General features: G+C 43.3%; 1 protein-coding gene across 7 annotated transcripts in view; it reads right to left on the reverse strand.

Annotated features, from left to right (window-relative positions):
* Positions 1-2,206: 2,206 nt before the first annotated feature.
* Positions 2,207-18,834, reverse strand: part of ZNF793 (zinc finger protein 793) — a 25,659-nt gene continuing 9,031 nt past the window's right edge. For 3 of the 7 annotated variants that reach the window (XM_023229433.1, XM_023229428.2, XM_023229430.2), the window contains 5 exons: positions 14,969-15,084; positions 14,166-14,211; positions 9,897-10,023; positions 8,988-9,083; positions 4,072-5,247 (listed from right to left, as the gene is read on the reverse strand). In XM_023229433.1, the coding sequence (XP_023085201.1) occupies positions 4,265-5,247; positions 8,988-9,083; positions 9,897-10,023; positions 14,166-14,180 (1,221 nt within the window). In that variant the 5' untranslated portion in view covers positions 14,181-14,211; positions 14,969-15,084 and the 3' untranslated portion in view covers positions 4,072-4,264. Of the gene's footprint in view, positions 2,718-4,071; positions 5,248-8,987; positions 9,084-9,896; positions 10,024-14,165; positions 14,212-14,968; positions 15,085-18,834 lie in introns of those variants that run through there. The other 4 variants (XM_023229431.2, XM_023229432.2, XM_023229429.3 and 1 more) reach the window with 3 other exon arrangements.

Consider the following 18,834-nt stretch of genomic DNA (forward strand, 5'->3'; position numbering starts at 1 on the left):
GTTTTTCCCTGTCCATTTGGTGACTACCTTCTCTCTGATCAGCTCTGCAAATATTTCCCCAGAATCTATTATCTCTTGAGTTTGTTGATGCCATCTTTTGTCACCCAAAAGATTGTACCTTTTATGTAGTCAAATGTTTGTTTCCTTTTTTCTTTTTTTTTTTTTGAGATGGCGTCTTGCTGTGTTGCCCAGGCTGGAGTGCAGTGGCACAATCTTAGCTCACTTCAACCCCTGCCTTCTGGGTTCAAGTGATTCTCCAGCCTCAGCCTCCCACATAGCTGGGACTACAGGCATGTGCCACCACACCCAGCTAATTTTTGTATTTTTAGTGGAGATGGGGTTTCACCATGTTCACAAGACTAGTCTTGAACTCCTAACCTCAGGTGATCCGCCTGCCTCAGCCTCCCAAAGTGTTGGGATTACAGGCGTGAGCCACCACGCTCAGACTTCAAATGTTTATTTCTAAATAGCTTCTGAGTGTCCTGTGTTGGTAATCTCTCCCAACTCCTAGATTGTACATGTAGGCTCCTTTGATTTTAAGAATTCTGTTGCTTTAAAATGTTACGTCTTAAATCCACCCAGAATTTATTTTTGTGCTGTTAATCCAAATTATCTTCCTTTAATATTAAAAGGTTCTTGTTCCAGAATTCTTTTTAAGTAAACTACTCTTTTCCCCTATGGTTTGAGATTCTACCTTTTTCACATATGAAAAAGTTCATATATATCAAAGTCTATTTCTGAATTTTCTACTGTGTTCTAATGATGTATTTACCTGTTCCTTTGCCAATACAATATTAATTTCATTCGAATGACTTCATGTTGTCTTCTGGTATCTAGCATGGCATTTAAAAATTTTTAAATTATTATGGATATATAATTGTTATATATATTTATTGGGTACATGAGATGTTTTGATACATGGCATGACTTTTTTCCTATTTTTTTCTCAATGATTCTCAAAAAAAATCATTGAGATTTAGTCTAATTCCAAAAGAAGTACATATAAATTATTACATGTTTCTTGTCAGTATGGAGAAAGGCTCTTGATTTTGGTATCCTGCCTTCATAAAAAGTTAACTCAAAAAATAATTAGTCTTTTCTTTTATTGGTGTACAACCATATCACCAGTAAAAAATGGATAGTTTTACCTTTTCTGCTGTTTATACCAATTCATTTCTTTTTATTGCCTTCACTGGAATCTCTAAGACAATGTTGAATTCCTGATTTTTAAAGATGGCTTTGGCATAATACATGCTTTGGGGTTTGGGTTAATTTTTTTTTTTTTTTTAAGAAAAACCTCTTTAAGTGGTTACCATCTATTACATATTAACACATTCCATGAAATGCCTTCTCAGTATCTGTTGAAAGTTCATATGATTCTTCTTCTTTAAGTTGTTCATTTGATTGATGTGTTTCCTATTCCTGAACTGGCTTGACATTCTTGGGATGACTCTTACTATGTCATTCTTTGGGTATACAGCTGAATTCTATTTGCCAGTATTTAATTTTAATTTTAATTATAATTTTTGTTTCTATATTCATGAGTAAGACTGGTCTGAAGTTTTCTTTTCTTTTTTTTTTTTTGACGGAGTTTTGCTCTTGTTGCCCAGGCTGGATGGCACGATCTTGGCTTACCGCAACCTCTGCCTCCTGGGTTCAAGCGATTCTCCCGCCTCAGCCTCCCAAGTAGCTGGGACTACAGGCGTATGCCACCACACCTGGCTAATTGTTGTATTTTTAGTAGAGACGGGGTTTCACCATGTTGGCCAGGCTGGTCTCGAACTCCTGACCTCATGATCCACCTGCCTCAGCCTCCCAAAGTGCTGGGGTTACAGGCGTGAGCCACCGCACCTGGCAGAAGTTTTCTTTTTTTTCAACTATCTGTATTTGATTTTGGTGTTAAAACTTATTCTGACTTAATAAAATAAACGAGGAGTATAGTTTATGGATTATATTATATCTATATAATAAACAACACTGGTATCACTCTTTCTTTTTTTTTTCTGAGACGGAGTCTCGCTCTGTCGCCCAGGCTGGAGTGCAGTGGCCGGATGTCAGCTCACTGCAAGCTCCGCCTCCCGGGTTTACGCCATTCTCCTGCCTCAGCCTCCCGAGTAGCTGAGACTACAGGCGCCCGCCACCTTGCCCAGCTAGTTTTTTGTATTTTTAGTAGAGACGGGGTTTCACCGTGTTAGCCAGGATGGTCTCGATCTCCTGACCTCGTGATCCGCCCGTCTCGGCCTCCCAAAGTGCTGGGATTACAGGCTTGAGCCACCGCACCCGGCCTACTCTTTCTTTAAAAGATAGATAGAACTAAGCATGAACTCTTCTGAGCCTGGAGCATTTTCCCATTATAGATCTTTAATAGCTTTTTCTGAGTTTTTCAATGGTAATTATTCTACCAAATTTTCTACTTCTTATTGCAGTTTTCATAATTTAAAGTTTATTAGAAAAGCATCCGCCTCCTCTGTTTAAAAAATATGTTGATTAGAATTGTATGAGTTATATTTTTATCATTTAAAAAGTCATATCGATATCTGTGGTTATGTCTCCTTTCTCATTCTGGATCAGGCAGTCTTACATGGAGGCAAATCTTGAAAAACGTAGATTCCACGTGGCCATTTATTTTCTTACATGGATGACATGGCAACTCAGGGAAGCAGTCTTCTTTCCAAACATTGAAATAATGAAGACCTTGGGATTTAGTGTCCAGGACACTTGCAAGGAAATATAAATGAAAAAAATGAATATTCTTGAATTAATTTGCAGAAGAATAGAGAGAAAAGAAATTCTCCTTTAGTGGTCTATGCATGAAACATTTCTGAGTTATACAAACTGTATATAGAATAGAGTATCTATGCTACTAATTTGCTACAAGACATTTTAAGCAAGACTAAGAAAATATGAACAGTGTACTGTATACCAGGGTGACACTACATTTTGTCAAATAGTTTACAGTGTTTCCTTTACCCAATATCAGGTTCTTAAACTGTTCCTTAGCTTGCATTTTTAACATAAATAACTACATTTTGGTAAAGTTTTTGGCCAAATTATCAAAATACATGTAAAAACACTGCAGAGGACAATAACAACCTCTATAGCCATTTACGTGTATTACAAAAAGTGGAAAAATGTAGCTGGTATAATAAATTCTTTTAAAGATAGTGGGCCATGTCGTTGTTGTTAATTTTTTTGTATTGTTAAGACATCAAAAGACAATGATGATATTTATTTATTTATTTATTTATTTTATTTTTTTTTTTGAGACGGAGTCTCGCTTTGTCCCCCGGGCTGGTTTGCAGTGGCCGGATCTCAGCTCACTGCAAGCTCCGCCTCCCGGGTTCACGCCATTCTCCTGCCTCAGCCTCCCGAGTAGCTGGGACTACAGGCGCCCGCCACCTCGCCCGGCTAGTTTTTTGTATTTTTTTAGTAGAGACGGGGTTTCACCGTGTTAGCCAGGATGGTCTCAATCTCCTGACCTCGTGATCCACCCGTCTCGGCCTCCCAAAGTGCTGGGATTACAGGCTTGAGCCACCGCGCCCGGCAATGATGATATTTAAAGTGGAAAAGTTTTCTGAATGGCATTCTATATATTGTGTGACATGTGTCTGCTATTCAGATTTTATGTTAATTTCACATTTACAACTCCAAAATTCAAATAGTGCTGATTGTATGGCTTACTGTGGAATATACCAGAGTATGCCTTTAAGTCTCTTCATAGATATTTTGTATTCTGTTGTTATTCCATTTAATACATTTTTAAATGTTTACATGCCAGGGTGACCATGCTTATGTTTTATAAAGTATTTTCCAGAAAAGTTTGTATCACAATTAGATCATGATTTCCATTATGATAAAACAGTGTCGGTTGGGTGCGGTGGCTCACATCTGTAATCCCAGCACTTTGGAAGGCCGAGGCAGGAGGATCACGAGGTCAGGAGTTCGAGACCAGCCTGGCCAACATGGTGAAACCCTATCTCTACTAAAAATACAAAAATTAGCCAGGTGTGGTGGCAGGTGCCTGTAATCCCAGCTACTTGGGAGACTGAGGCAGGAGAATTGCTTGAACTTGGGAGGCGGAGGTTGCAGTGAACCAAGATAGTGCCATTGCACTCCAGCCTAGGAAACAGAGAAAGAATCCAACTCAAAAAAAAACAAAAAAACAAAAAAAAAAACCACACATATACACTGTCCAAATTCATTAAAATGATAAGATTTCTCCTTAGGATAGATTCCCTACATACCATGAAACCAGATCTTTTGCTCAAGTATTTCCTACAATTATTAAGTTTTCATTCCTGTAGGCATTCTTCCGAGCATGAATTTTCTGATGTCTGCTGAGGTTTGGCTTCTGGTAGAAAGCTTTCCCACATTCATTGCACCCATAGGGCTTCTCTCCTGTGTGAGTTCTCCAATGTTTATTGAGGCAGGACTTCTGGCTGAAGGATTTTCCACATTCTCTGCAACGATAGGGTCTTTCTCCCGTGTGCATTTTTCGATGTACATTGAGGTATGACTTCTCACCAAATGATTTCCCGCATTCACTGCAGACAAAGGGTCTCTCTCCTGTGTGTGTTCTCTGATGTTCTGTGCGGTGTGACTTCTGGGTAAAGGCTTTCCCACAAAAGAAACATTCAAAGGGTCTTACCCCAGTGTGAATTCTCTGGTGTTTGATGAGGGTTGACTTATGTGAAAAGGCTTTCCCACAGTCAGTGCAGCCATAAGGCTTCTCCCCAGTGTGACTTCTCTGATGCCTAATGAATTCAGACTTGTAGCAGAAGGCTTTCCCACACTCACTACAGACGTGGGGTTTTTCTGTAGGTGGAACCCTCTTCCGTTTGTACACGAGAGAATCGCTTACTGCTGGTTTATATGTAAGTGCCGGGTTCTGGGTGAAAGCTTTCTCACAATGACTGCAACCCCAGGGCTTTTCTCCATTAGGTCGTCTACCATGGTGTATACGCTGAAGCAATTTCTCATAACCATAACACTCATCTTGCTTTTTTGCACAGTTTCTCTTAAAACCAATCAAGTCTAAATTACGGTTCAAATTCTTTCCACAAGGGTTCCAGTTGTTAGGGCTCTGGATTGAAGAAAAAAGGTCAGTGCTCAGAAGTGATATTTTCCCAAACTTACTATATTCACGACTTTTTTCCTTGGGCAGTGTTTTCTTGCTTATGGCTGCACCTTGCCTCAAAAGCATGTCTTGCCGTCTTTTCCTCTGGATATTAACTTGCCAGATGTCTTCTGGAGAAAGTACAGTGAATCATCCTTATGAAACTTCATACTACTTGAGAAATGCTCTCAAAATTTAAAGAGTGCACAGCACACAAATAGAGAACATGAACCATAACCCAAAGCACAAACGCAGGGAAGAGTGTTCTATGAGGAAAGAGGATTCTGAACACTGGCACAAATGGAATACAATGTACCATAGAGTATAGAGACCAATAATTTCAAAGAAAATAGGATATTACAGAGCAGAGGTTGGCAAACTTATTCTTAAGGGGTCAGAAAGTAAAGGCTTTGTGGGCCATATGGTCTCTGCCACAATGATTCAACTCTTCCACCATACCATGAAAATATAGACAATATGTAAACATAAGAATGTGGCTGTGTTCTAACAAAACTTTATTCACAAAGCAGGTGGCCAATCGGCAGGCCATAGTTTGCTGATCCCTGTTACAGAAGAAAGAAGGTGAAATGTTATACAGTACCTTGCTATCCAGCATGTGGGTTTTCAAGTGGCAATTTTGGCCTTACTTGGAGCTTGTTAGATGTGCAGAATCTGAGGCCCCACCCCAGACCTACTTAATCAGAATCTGCATTTTAAAAAGATGCCCGGGTGATTCCAAACACCTTGGAGTTTAACAAGCACTGGTATAGCAGTCATCCAAGGGTGTATCATGTTGGGCTAATTAGTTACAATATAAATGGCAAAGCACTCTAAGGTGAACCAGATTAAAAAATAAAATCAACAAAGCTAACTGGGATTTAAGCAAGAGTTCTTAACTTGGTAGGCAGAAATCAGCAGGCTTGTGAACTTTGATAGAAAAGAAATTACATTTTTGTTTTCACTGAGTTCCAACTACAATTGAACATTTCCTTTGACTATGAATATAAGCAACAAAACACAGTAGTATCAGCACTTCCTGTGACTTGATACTAGTTTGTGAATATTATTTTCATGTCACATTATTATGTTTATAATCATCTCTTCTTTGAGATCATGACAGTTATTAGACCTGATGCTGGGTCTCATTAATGTATAAATAAAAAAGTACATCTACTATTATATTGCACATTTTGAAAATATTTTGAAGCCGGGCATGGTGGCTCACGCCTGTATGAGGCACTTTGGGAGGCCAATGCAGGTGGATCATCTGAGGTCAGGAGTCAGAGGCCAGCCTGACCAACATGGTGAAACCCAGTCTCTACTAAAAATACAAAATAAGGCCGGGCGCGGTGGCTCAAGCGTGTAATCCCAGCACTTTGGGAGGCCGAGACAGGCGGATCACGAGGTCAGGAGATCGAGACCATCCTGGCTAACACGGTGAAACCCCGTCTCTACTAAAAAATACAAAAAACTAGCTGGGCGAGGTGGCGGGCGCCTGTAGTCCCAGCCACTCGGGAGGCTGAGGCAGGAGAATGGTGTGAACCCGGGAGGTGGAGCTTGCAGTGAGCTGAGAACCAGCCACCACACTCCAGCCTGGGCGACAGAGCGAGACTGAGACTCCGTCTCAAAAAAAAAAAAAAATACAAAATAAGCTGGGTGTGGTGGCACATGCCTGTAGTCCCAGCTACCCAGGAGGCTGAGGCAGGAGAAACGCTTGAACCCAGGAGGTGGAGGCTGCAGTGAGCCGAGATCAGGCCATTGCACTCCGGCATGGGTAACAGAGCGAAACTCCATCTAAAAAAAAAAAAAAGAAAAGAAAATATTTTGATAACTATTTTCTATAATCTTACGAATTTTATTGTATTTTTATACATAGAGTTGAGGTCTACAGCCTTCAAAAGAATGCCTAAGAAGTCCATGGCACAAAAATAATTAATAACCCCTCACTTAAAGATATTCAGTCATGAGATAATCTGGCTCTGATTTTAGGAGATATCAGTGGAAAATTAAAAGCGGGGCCAGGCGCAATGGCTCATGCCAGTAATCCCAGCACTTTGGGAGGCTAAGGCGGGTGGATCATTAAGTCAGATCAAGACCAGCCTGGCCAAGATGGTGAAACCCCATCTCTACTAGAAATACAAAAATTAGCCGGGCGTGGTGGCATGTGCCTGTAATCCCAGCTACTTAGGAGGCTGAGGCAGAGAATTGCTTAAACCCAGGAGGTGGAGGTTGCAGTTAGCTGAGATGGTGCCACTGCACTCCAGACTGAGCGACAGAACGAAATTTTATCTGAAAAAAAAAAAGTGGAGAAGGACTGGGCATGGTGACTCATGCCAGTATTTCCAGCACTTTGGGAGGCCGAAGCAGGTGGACTGCTTGAGCCCAAGAGTTTGAGACCAGCCTGAGTGGCATTGCAAAACCTCTTCTCTACAAAAAAATATGAAAACCAGCCAGGTGTAGTAGCACAAATGTAATCCCAGTTACTCGGGAGGTTAAGAGGTGGAAGGATCGCTTGAGCCCAGGAGGTCGAGGCTGCAGTGAACCATGATCATGCCACTGCACTCCAGCCTGGGTGACAGAGTGAGACCCTGTCTCAAAAAGAAAAAAAAAAAAAAAAAGGCAGAGAGGAAGATTTAAAGCCATTTCTCAGAAGAAAAACAATCAACAAAACCACACATATGAATGGAACAGTTAGAGTGAATGGTAAAGGCAGAAGATTCAAAATGACCACATGGTAGCAAAGCTCTGGAATAAAAAGCAAGATGAAGTGGTGTGTGTGTGTGTGTGTGTGTGTGTGAGTGTGAGTGTGTGGCAGGGGTAGCAAGGACAAATGAAGATGATTTTAGTTTTTGACACACAAAGAACAGGGTAAGTGCACACCTGTAGTGTAATCCACAGACTGGTTAAATGTGGGGCTGGGCAGAGCAAGGGGGAGAAAGGGGCCAACACGGCAAAGAGGCTGATTGTGAGGATCATGTACCCTCAGAATGGGTGAGTTCTTTGAGAGGGTTACACCACTGGAAAGAGAACCAAGTTATGGAAAACAGAAAATGCAATATAGTTCCTTGGAAGGAAAACGCTGGGTTTGAGCCAGGGAAATAGATAATAACAGAGCAGTCGGAAAAACAGAGGCTGACTAGATACATTCTTGTGGAATTTGCAGTTATGAAATTTTCAGATGAGGAGAAGAAAAGAAAAGCAGGGCAACTGATAACCAGGATACCACAGTCTGAGGACGGCTGAAGAGCACACTTTAATGGAGAAACACACACCAGAGAGCGCCAGAAGCAGAAGTTCCGAGGCATCACTAAGAGTGGGCCATTCATCACCCCTCAGGGTACCATGGGCATTGCCGGAATGTCTCACAGAGCTGAAGGGAGAGGGGCAGTGAGTCTGAGTGTTAATCAGCAGTGGTTAAGATGGGCCCAGCTCAGGCATTTCCTTCACACCTCCCCACCCCAACATGGAATTCACCGCTTCCTCTTCTCTGATCCCACAGTCATCTGTCTATGGGAGTGATTTAAATTTGAGTGCAGAAATTAGGGAAAGCAGGTAGCTCTGAAGCATTTCATCTGGAAAGTGTCAGAACACAGAATAGGAAGCAGGAACAGGAGAATCATAGAAGCTTTTATTTGTAAGAATACCTGCATGTGAAAGATTCTGGAGAAAGAGAGATGGACCGAGCACATAAGGGCAGAGGTGCAATCAAGTAGAGCTGAGAAAAACACTCAGATTCAGGCGTTGGGGTTGCATGGAGGTTAAAGAGGCATTCTCGGAGGAATGTCAAGGCTTTTAAGAGAAGAACGCTGAACAAAATTCCAGAGGTGCCAGCCTCCTTCAGTACCCCTTTTGCTAGATTTATTACACTTACCCCAACAGTGGCAGCCCGGGCATGCTGCCTCACCAATCCATGGTGCTTCTTCCTGCTCCAGCCTGAGGATCACATCTGGTTTGGTGCCTTCATAACCTGTTCCAGGGAAATGATCCAGGCCTTGGACTGAGCTCCTTGGTCTTCAGGGCCTCTCAGGCAGCTTTAAAGGCTGCACAACAGATGTTATACTTGGGAGGGGACTAAACACACACTTTATCCAGAACCAAATGGAATCAGTAATCCAGGACCACAGAAACTCAAGCCATACCCACTGAGGCAGCAGCACAGGGAAAGAATGCATTCTGTGCCGCCAGAACACTGAGGTTCAAATCCTGACTCTTTATCTACTAGCTGGGTGACTCTGGGCAAGTTACATCACCTCTCCGTACCTCAATTTCCAAATCTGTAAAAAAGTGGTACTAATAGTAACTACCTCATAAGGCTTTTATGAGGATGAAATGAGTTAATATTTTAAAAGTGGCTAAAACAGTTTCTGGCACATAGAAAGTGCTAGATAATTATTAAATAAATATTTCAGAGGTTCTAGGTACTTCAGTTGCTTTTTTTTTTTTTCTTTTTTTGAGACGGAGTTTCACTCTTGTTGCCCAGGCTGGAATGCAATGGTGTGATCTCAGCTGACTGTAACCTCTGCCTCCCAGGTTCAAGCGATTCTCCTGCCTCAGTCTCCCAAGCAGCTGGGATTACAGGCACCTGCTACCACACCCAGCTAATTTTTGTATTTTTAGTAGAGACAGGGTTCACCATGTTGGCCAGGCTGGTTTCAAACTCCTGACATCAGGTGATTCATCTGCCTCGGTCTCCCAAAGTACTCCAGTTGCTTTTAGCAGCTGAGAAAGGAAGGGTGGTCATTCAAACATAATCTGCATTGTATGGTGAAGGTGTTCTTACCCACTGAGACAAGGTTGCTATAGGTTTCCAGCATCACATCCCGGTATAGGGCCCTTTGAGCAGGACTCAGCCGGTGCCACTCCTCTTGGGTGAAGCCCACAACTACATCTTTGAATGACACAGGTGTCTGTTGAAACAAAAATGACATTGAGTCACGTAGAAAAAAATGTTTGTGCATGGCCAGGCATGGGGGCTCATGCCTGTAATCCCAGCACTTTGGGAGGCCAAGGCAGGAGAATCAGGAGTTCAAGGCCAGCCTGGCAAACATGGTGAAACCCCATCTATACTAAAAATACAAAAATTAGCCAGGCATGGTGGTGCACACTTGTAATCCCAGCTACTTGGGAGGCTGAGGTGGGAGAATCACTTGAACCTAAGAGGCGGAGGTTGCAGTGAGCCGAGGTCACACCACTGCACTCTAGCTTGGGCTATAGAGCAAGATTCCATCTCAAAAAAAGAAAAAAAGTTTGTGCAAGAGATGGTGCTGATTTCCATAATGTTTATAAGTTAGAGCTTATTATCTATTTGGAATGTCTTTTATATTCTTGGCTTTGTGTTATATATGGTGGGGAAAACGAAAATCACATTGGAAGCTATCTACCACTGCCATTCATACTTTGAGTCAACAAACATTGAAGACCTACTGTGTGTTGCTGGGATCACAATCATAGATGGGTCCTGACCTCAAGAAGCTCACTGGCACAGAGCAACATGTAAAGCCATCAGAGTAAAAGTGTCACAAGAGCTGTGATGGCAGGACATCTAGGCTATGGCATACAGAGAAGCAAATGGTCTATTAAATTTTTTAGGGTCCGGTTAGGCTTCAGAGCCCAGGGATATGGAAAGCTAAGTCTCCCCAGGAAGACGGAAAACTGCATTCTATGCAGGGGAGCAGTGGGAACAAAGACTGGGGGGCAAAATGGCAACTTTAGGGGTGGCAAGTTACCTCGTAACAAGAGAAAAGCATGCAGAGGTTGGCCAGCAATGAAATGATGGGCTTTAGGGCTGGGCGTGGTGGCTTACCCCTGTAATCCCAGCACTTTAGGAGGCCGAGGTGGGTGGATCACCTGAGGTCAGGTGTTCAAGACAAGCCTGGCCAACATGGTGAAACCCCATCTCTACTAAAAATAGAAAAATTAGCCGGACATGGTGGTGGGCGCCTGTAGTCCCAGCTACTCAGGAGGCTAAGGCAGGCAAATCGCTAGAACCCGGGAAGCAGAGGTTGCAGTGAACTGAGATTGTGCCATTGCACTCCAGCCTGGAGGCCAGGCCGAGACTCCAACTCAAAAAAAAAAAAGAAAGAAAGAAAGAAATGATGGACTTTAGGACAATGGAGACCCTATCCAAGAAGAAGTGTATGCAGAAAGCATATTCTAGAAGGCATGAGGTGAGCTTCTTGCATTCTATGTGAAATGGTATAATGATAACTCTAAATTGTGAAAAGTTAAAGACATAATATTGTATCCCTAGAGTAACCACTAAATCATAATGAGAGGTGTACCTGATATAAATAAACAGAATTCTGAAAACTGTTCCATTCATCCACAATAGCACAACAAAAGAGAGGAAAGAAGAAATAGAGGAACAAAAGAGTAGATGGGATAAATAGAAAACAGACATGAAAATGACAGATATAAATCCTACTATACCAATAATGTAATTTAATAAACATTAAATGTAATATAATTTAATATATGACTGAACACTCCAGGCCAGGCACGGTGGCTCATGACTGTAATCCAAGCACTTCAGGAGGCTGAGGCAGAAGAATCACTTGAAGCTGGGAGGCAGAGGTTTCAGTGAGCCCAGAAAGTGCCACTGCACTCTACCCTTGGTAATAAAACGAGACTCTGTCTCAAAAAAGACTAAACACTCCAAAAAGGCAGAGATTGTCAGACTGAATAAAAAAAAAAATGCTGCCTACAAGAGATGCATTTTCAATGTAAACTCAGGCAGTTTTAAAGCCAATGGATGGAAAGAGAAGTGTGGTGGGTGACCTGGAGGGAAGTGAGAGGAAAGACCCTCTAGTAACCTGTGTGAAAGGTGATGTTCACAAGCAGGACAGTAACCATTACAGAAAGATGGAACGCCGTAACGAAGAGCAGACCCCATTCTGCACGGGGTGATTATTTCACGTTGCATGATGCCTGTACCAAAACATGTTGCCATAAATACACGCACCTACTATGTAGCCACAAAAATTTTTTAAAAATTAAAACAACAAAACAAAACAAAAAGGAGAGCAGAACCTGCACCTTAGCTGGTCGTGGGAGGGAAAGAGGGTAGGGGCAGGATAACACCCAGGTATCGTGAAGGCAACCGGGTGATGGTGGCACCAAACCTGGAGATGATGAAACCAGGAGGAACAAAGAGGAGGCTGTTGTGCTGGACCTGCCTGGGGACCACGTGGACATATGGGTTTTGTGTCAGGAGCAAGATCAGGAATGGAGCTAAAATGCTGAGCCATCAGCACAGAAGTGAGATCCCTTTGCAAGAAGACGAGGTGAGCAGGGTACCCAGGCCAGAGCCCCAAGGGACACTTATATTTAAGAAGGCAGCAGAAGATGAGTTCAGCAGGGGATCCAAAGGAGGAATAGTCTGAGAAGGAGTCTTGACCGCCTGGCAGGCCTCGGGTTATGGGCACAGAGAACAAAAGTTCTCTAACGAGCTGATAGCTGGCCGGGTGCGGTGGCTCACGCCTGTAATCCCAGCACTTTGGGAGTCCGAGGTGGGCGGATCACGAGGTCGGGAGATCAAGATCATCCTGGCTAACACGGTGAAACCCCATCTCTACTAAAAATACAAAAAATTAGCCGGGCATGGTGGCGGGCGCCTATAGTCCCAGCTGCTCAGGAGCCTGAGGCAGGAGAGTGGCGTGATCCCGGGAGGCGGAGCTTGCAGTGAGCCAAGATAGCGCCACTGCACTCTAGCCTAGGCGACAGAGCGAGACTCTGTCTCAGAAAAAAAAAAAAGAAAAAAAGAAAAAAAGAACTGATAGCCCTGGAGATCCCAGCGTAAGTTGTGAAGGAGCAGGACAGTCACTGAGGGAGACCCATGGGTACCAGCCTAGGAAGGTCCTGGTGATCCTGTCTTTAAGTGACTGTGTGGTAAAGAATTTGACCTTGCCAAAAGAGAGGTGTGGCCTTTGCCCTCAGCTCCTGGGAAGTAATCTCTATACTCTTGGAATGTCCTCAGAGTGTCCTTGTTTACCTAGTGGCCTTGGGCCACACTAGATAGTCTAATAATGTGGTTTATAATGAGGGCTTTGGGTCACAGGCATCAGCTTAACCTCTTGGAAGGGCTGGAAACTGAGGTCAGCAGTGGGAACAGTCAAGCCTTTCTACATGATCAACCACCAATAAAAAGTGGACACCAGGGCTTAGGTGCACTTTCCTGGTTGGCAAGACTCCATGTGTATTGGCACACGTTACCGCTGGGAGGATTTAGCACTGTTTTGGGCTCCCTTAGGAGAGGACAGAAGTTCTATGTGTGGAACTCTCCTAAACTCTGCTTCATGGGCCTCTTCCCGTGGTTGATTTTACTTACTTACTTACTTAATTAATTTTGAGATGGAGTCTTGCTGTATTGCCCAGGCTGGAGTGTAGTGGCACAATCTCGGCTAACTACAACCTCCATCTCCTGGGCTCAAGAGATTCTCCTGCCTCAGCCTTCCCAGTAGCTGGGACTACAGGCACACGCCACCATGCCCAGCTAATTTTTGTATTTTTTTTTTTTTAGTAGAGACAGGGTTTCACTATGTTGGCCAGGCTGGTCTCAAACTCCTGACCTCAGGTGATCCAACTGCCTTGGCCTCCCAAAGTGCTGGGATTACAGGTGTGAGCTACCGCTAGCGGCCAGCTTAAAATCTTTCTGAGAATTATCCTTGGCCAAAGGGTACTGCACCATCCAAGGATATCTACCCTCCTTGAGGCAGCCTACAATCAATGATTAGTTGATTTCAGAATGTAAAAGCCTCCTTGCCTCCATTCACAACAATGCTGAAGGCCATCCCAGCTCCAGAGTATAAGATTCGCTGAGACCTCTGTTCAACAACTCCCTCAGCCCAATCCAGCTTCCCTCACTGCCTTACAGGTGTTCTAAGAGCCTGCCTAATAAACCTCTGGTGAGAAAAATCTCCATCTATAAGTCAGCTTCCCTGAGAACCCAGCCTGTATGTACAAACGGTACATACTTACAATGCATACTTTTTTTTTTTTCTAGGATAGCTTCCCCAGGAAGGAAAACTGGGTTACTTAATGTGATACTCACCTGGTACTCAATCATTTTCTGCTGTTCTTGGAAAAAGATCTGACACCTGTAGACATGTGGGGGGAAGAAGATGGAGAAAGAGAACAGAGAACAGAGTGTAAGGGACTAGGCCTGTCTTGGAAATTGCAAATTTCCTTTGTAAATCTTGTACAAAAATCCATGCTTTTAGCTGGGTGTGGTGGCTCACACCTTATTTGAGGCCAGGAGCTAGAGACCAGCCTGGACAATATGGCAAAACGCTGTCTCTATAAAAAAAGAGAAAAAATTAGCCAGGCATGGTGTTGCACACCTGTAGTCCCAGCTATCCAGGAGGCTGAGGTGGGGGGATCACTTGAGCCTAGGAGGTCAAAGCTTTAGTGAGCCATGATCCTACTACTACTGCAATCTGGCCTCGGTGACAGAGTAAGACCCTGTCTCAAAAATTAAATAAATAAACAAATAAATATCCTTTATCTCTTACTTGTTTGAAATACTTTGACATATTGTACAGGTCATAAAGCGTAGACCATAAAGCATGGTTGCCATAGTATCTAAATGCCCCACACCCCAAGACATTTAATGATTATAAAAGGAAAAGAAGTAACTTTTCCTTGGAAAAACTTGGCAGTATCGCTTAGTCAAGTGATCAGTTAACATGACCAGTAATGAGATATAAGACATCATGTGCCTCCTGATATAATGCACTGTGAAGGGTACAACATCCCTTCTGAGGTGTTCACACCCCAAATGCATACCTGAACCTAATCAATGAAGAGAGACATCAGACAAAACCATACTGAGTTACAATATACAAAATAACCTACCTATACTCTTCAAAAATGTCGACTTCATGGAAGATGAAGACTGAGAAACTGCTCCTGATTAAAGGAGACTAAAGGGATGTGTCACCTGAAGGCAGCATATGATCCTGGATTGGATCCTGGGATGGAAAAAGAATAGTTGCTATAGGGCCAGGCACAGTGGCTCACGCCTGTAATCCCAGCACTTTGGGAGGCCGAGGTGCGCGGATCACCTGAGGTCAGGAGTTTGAGACCAGCCTGGCCAAGGTGGTGAAACCCCGTCTCTACTAAAAATACACAAATTAGCCAGGCGTGGTGGCAGGCGCCTCTAATCCCAGCTACCCAGGAGGCTGAGGCAGGAGAATCATTTGAACCCAGAAGGCGGAGGTTGCAGTGAGCCGAGATCACGCCATTGCACTCCAGCCTGGGTGACAAGAGTGAGACTTGGTCTCAAAAAAAAAAAAAGAAAAGTTGCTATAAAGTGACAGTTGACATCTGGTTGTAGACTAGATTAGTCTATATTCTGTATTAGTCTAGTTATCATGATTATTAAATCATTATAACACTGACTTAGTAATCAGTGTTAATTGCCTGGTTTTGAAAACTACCGGTTATATAAGAAAATGTTCTCATTCTTAGGAAATATACCCTGAAGTACTTAAGGGTAAAGAAGCATCATGTCCGCAAGTTAGTCTTAAGTAGTTAAAGAAAAGAAAGAATAAGAATGATATATTTATGATATAACATAATCATCTATATACATATATATTTGTATATAAAAAGACAGCACATGCAAACATAGCTTTATATAGATGAACCTAGGTAAGGAATACATAGGAGACCACAGTAATACTCTTGCTTTTTTTTGGAAAAAAATTTCCAAATAAAATGTTTAGTTAAAAACAAAAGGCTGGGTGCGGTGGCTTATGCCTGTAATCCCACATTTTGGGAGGCTGAGGCAGGTGGATAACCTGAGGTCAGGAGTTCCAGACAAGCATGACCAACATAGTGAAACCCCATCTCTACTAAAAGTACAAAATTAGCCGGGTGTGGTGATGTGTGCCTATAATCCCAGCTATTCGGGAGGCTGAGGCAGGAGAATCCCTTGAACCCTGGAGGCGGAGGCTGCAGTGAGCCACGATCACGCCATTGCACTCCAGCCTGGGCAACAAGAGTGAAACTCCGTCTCAAAAAAAAAAAAAAAAAAAAACTGGTCATGCACAGTGATTCATGCCCGTAATCCCAGCACTTTGGGAGGTGAGGTGGGCGGATCACTTGAGGTCAGGAGTTTGAGAACAACCTGGTCAACATGGTAAAACTCTGTCTCTACTAAAAATACAAAAACTAGCCGGGCATGGTGGTGCATGTCTGTAATTCAGAGATTGCGCCATTGTACTCCAGCCTAGGTGACAAGAGTGAAACTCCGTCTCAAAAAACAAAACAAAACAAAATCATATACAGTAGGCCCATAAATTCTGCCACCACCACCGTTCTGAGAATCCAGGGCCTTTTCTGCCTCTGAGTCAGGATGGAATGAACTCATCACATTCCAAGAGGCAAGGTGAGGTGCCAAAAATGACAGGAGAGCAAGTCTAGAAAGGTCCAGCAAGAATAAAGGCGCGGATGGGCTATACCCCATACCACAAGATAGCAGAATGCACTGGGCTAGATGGATGTCCCCTTCTCCTGAAAGATACCTATCGCACCTGCAGTGAGACTCTGGCCTCCCTACCTCTCCCTTCACTCTGTCTCCCTGGATCTTGGGCTGACCCTCCTCCCTTCATGTAGCCATGGAGAGTCCCTGGAAAGAGTAACGTCTTCAGGTTGGTCAGCTTCTGGCTCAGGGATGAAGCTATTTCCTTTTATGTGGGAGTCTTTGCTCTGACAAAGAGGTATGGGGTCTCAGTCATTCCTTCAGAGGGGAATTTTCATCCCAAGTTCCCTTCTCCTGGACAGAGGGTCTTTAATCTGGCCTGCCCAGGCGCTCACAGCTCCATCTCTCAACAGTAATTCACACTCAGCTGTAGGGCCTTCTGTAGATGTTGTAACCAAGGTCCTGTGGCTCTAAGGGCTGGCAGGAGCTAGAGAACCCTAACGTCCAGCAAGGTGGCAGGATCCATAGGTCTGCAGGGCACCCAGAGAACCTGAAGATAAGCAGATCCCACGGTGAAAGTCATCCACTCATCCCTCCCCAAACACTGCCTGGGGCCTCAGGGGGAAAAGCCTGCAGAGGCTGTGCAGGAGACATCGCTGAGTGATGGCTGTGCTCTGGGACTGTGGCACGGGGAACTGCCATAAAGACCCTTGTGTCTGAGTCACTCCCGGAGCCAAGGAATGACTCAGATACAAGTTTGAAGCCAACCACTTCCTCTGACTAACTGAGAGAATCTGGGCTAGACACTTTACCTCTCTAGGCCTGTTTCCTCATCTGTGAAAACAGAAAGAGGCTGTCAAACAGACTTGAAAACCAGAAAACCTGGGTTCAAATGCAGGCTCTGCCATTTACTGATGTGTGATGTTGAAATGAGTTACTTAGTCTCTCTTTGTCTCAATATCCCCATCATTTATTTATTATTTTACCCTCCTTTGATTTCTTTTTTTTTTTTTTTTGAGACGGAGTCTCGCTCTGTCGCCCAGGCTGGAGTGCAGTGGCCGGATCTCAGCTCACTGCAAGCTCCGCCTCCCGGGTTTACGCCATTCTCCTGCCTCAGCCTCCAGAGTAGCTGGGACTACAGGCGCCCGCCACTTCCCCCGGCTAGTTTTTTGTATTTTTTAGTAGAGACGGAGTTTCACCGTGTTAGCCAGGATGGTCTCGATCTCCTGACCTTGTGATCCGCCCGCCTCGGCCTCCCAAAGTGCTGGGATTACAGGCTTGAGCCACCGCGCCGGGCCTCCCTCCTTTGATTTCTAATGGAGAAAGACATTTTCTCCATCTATTTATTGGCCATTTGCATTTCTTTTGTAAACAATCTGTTTATGCACTTATGATTTTCCTGAGTTACTTGCAAAAATTAATTTACAAGTGCTTTTTATATATTGAGGCTATTAATCCTTTGTTATATTTGTTATAAACATGTTTTTATAGATAACATTTGTCCTTATTTGTTATTTGTCCTTAAACTTGGGTTTATTAGTTTCCAAATACCAAACAAGTTTTATTGGTTATTTTTAATAGTCAACTTGTTGATTTTTTCCCCTTATAGTTTCTGCTTCTGGTAGTATTTTCAGTAAAAGTCTTTTCCATAAGATGATTAAAATGGTCTTTTTGGCTTACAAGATTGGTAAAGATGGAAGTCATATCTCTTACACTGCTGGTAGGAGGGTAGGATATTACAGCTTTCTGAAGGGAATTTATACCATAATTTTTTTTTTTTTTTTCTGAGACAGAGTCTCACTCTGTCGCCCAGGCTGGAGTGCAGTGGCGAGATCTGGGATCACTGCAAGCTCCGCCTCCCAGGTTCACACCATTCTCCTGCCTCAGCCTCCTCAGTAGCTGGGACTACATGCGCCTGCCACCACGCCCGGCTAATTTTTTTTAATTTTTAGTAGAGACCGGGTTTCACTGCATTAGTCAGGATGGTCTTAATCTCCTAACCTCATGATCCACCCACCTCGGCCTCCCAAAGTGCTGGGATTACAGGCGTGAGCCACCACGCCCGGCCCTATCAGAATTTTTAGAGTGCACACTCATTAAACCACTCTTCAACATCCAATAATGTGTCTCTAGGAACTAATTCGTCTCACTAAAATAAAAACTAAAGGTACAAGGATGTTCATCTCACCTTTGCTTACAAAAGTAAAACAACTGGAAGCAATCAACATGTACCAACAATAATTTATTTATTTTTTCATGTATCTATTTCTTTTCTTTTTTTTTTTTTTTTTTTTTT

Source organism: Piliocolobus tephrosceles, chromosome 21 (assembly GCF_002776525.5).
Source record: "Piliocolobus tephrosceles isolate RC106 chromosome 21, ASM277652v3, whole genome shotgun sequence".
NCBI lineage: Eukaryota > Metazoa > Chordata > Mammalia > Primates > Cercopithecidae > Piliocolobus > Piliocolobus tephrosceles.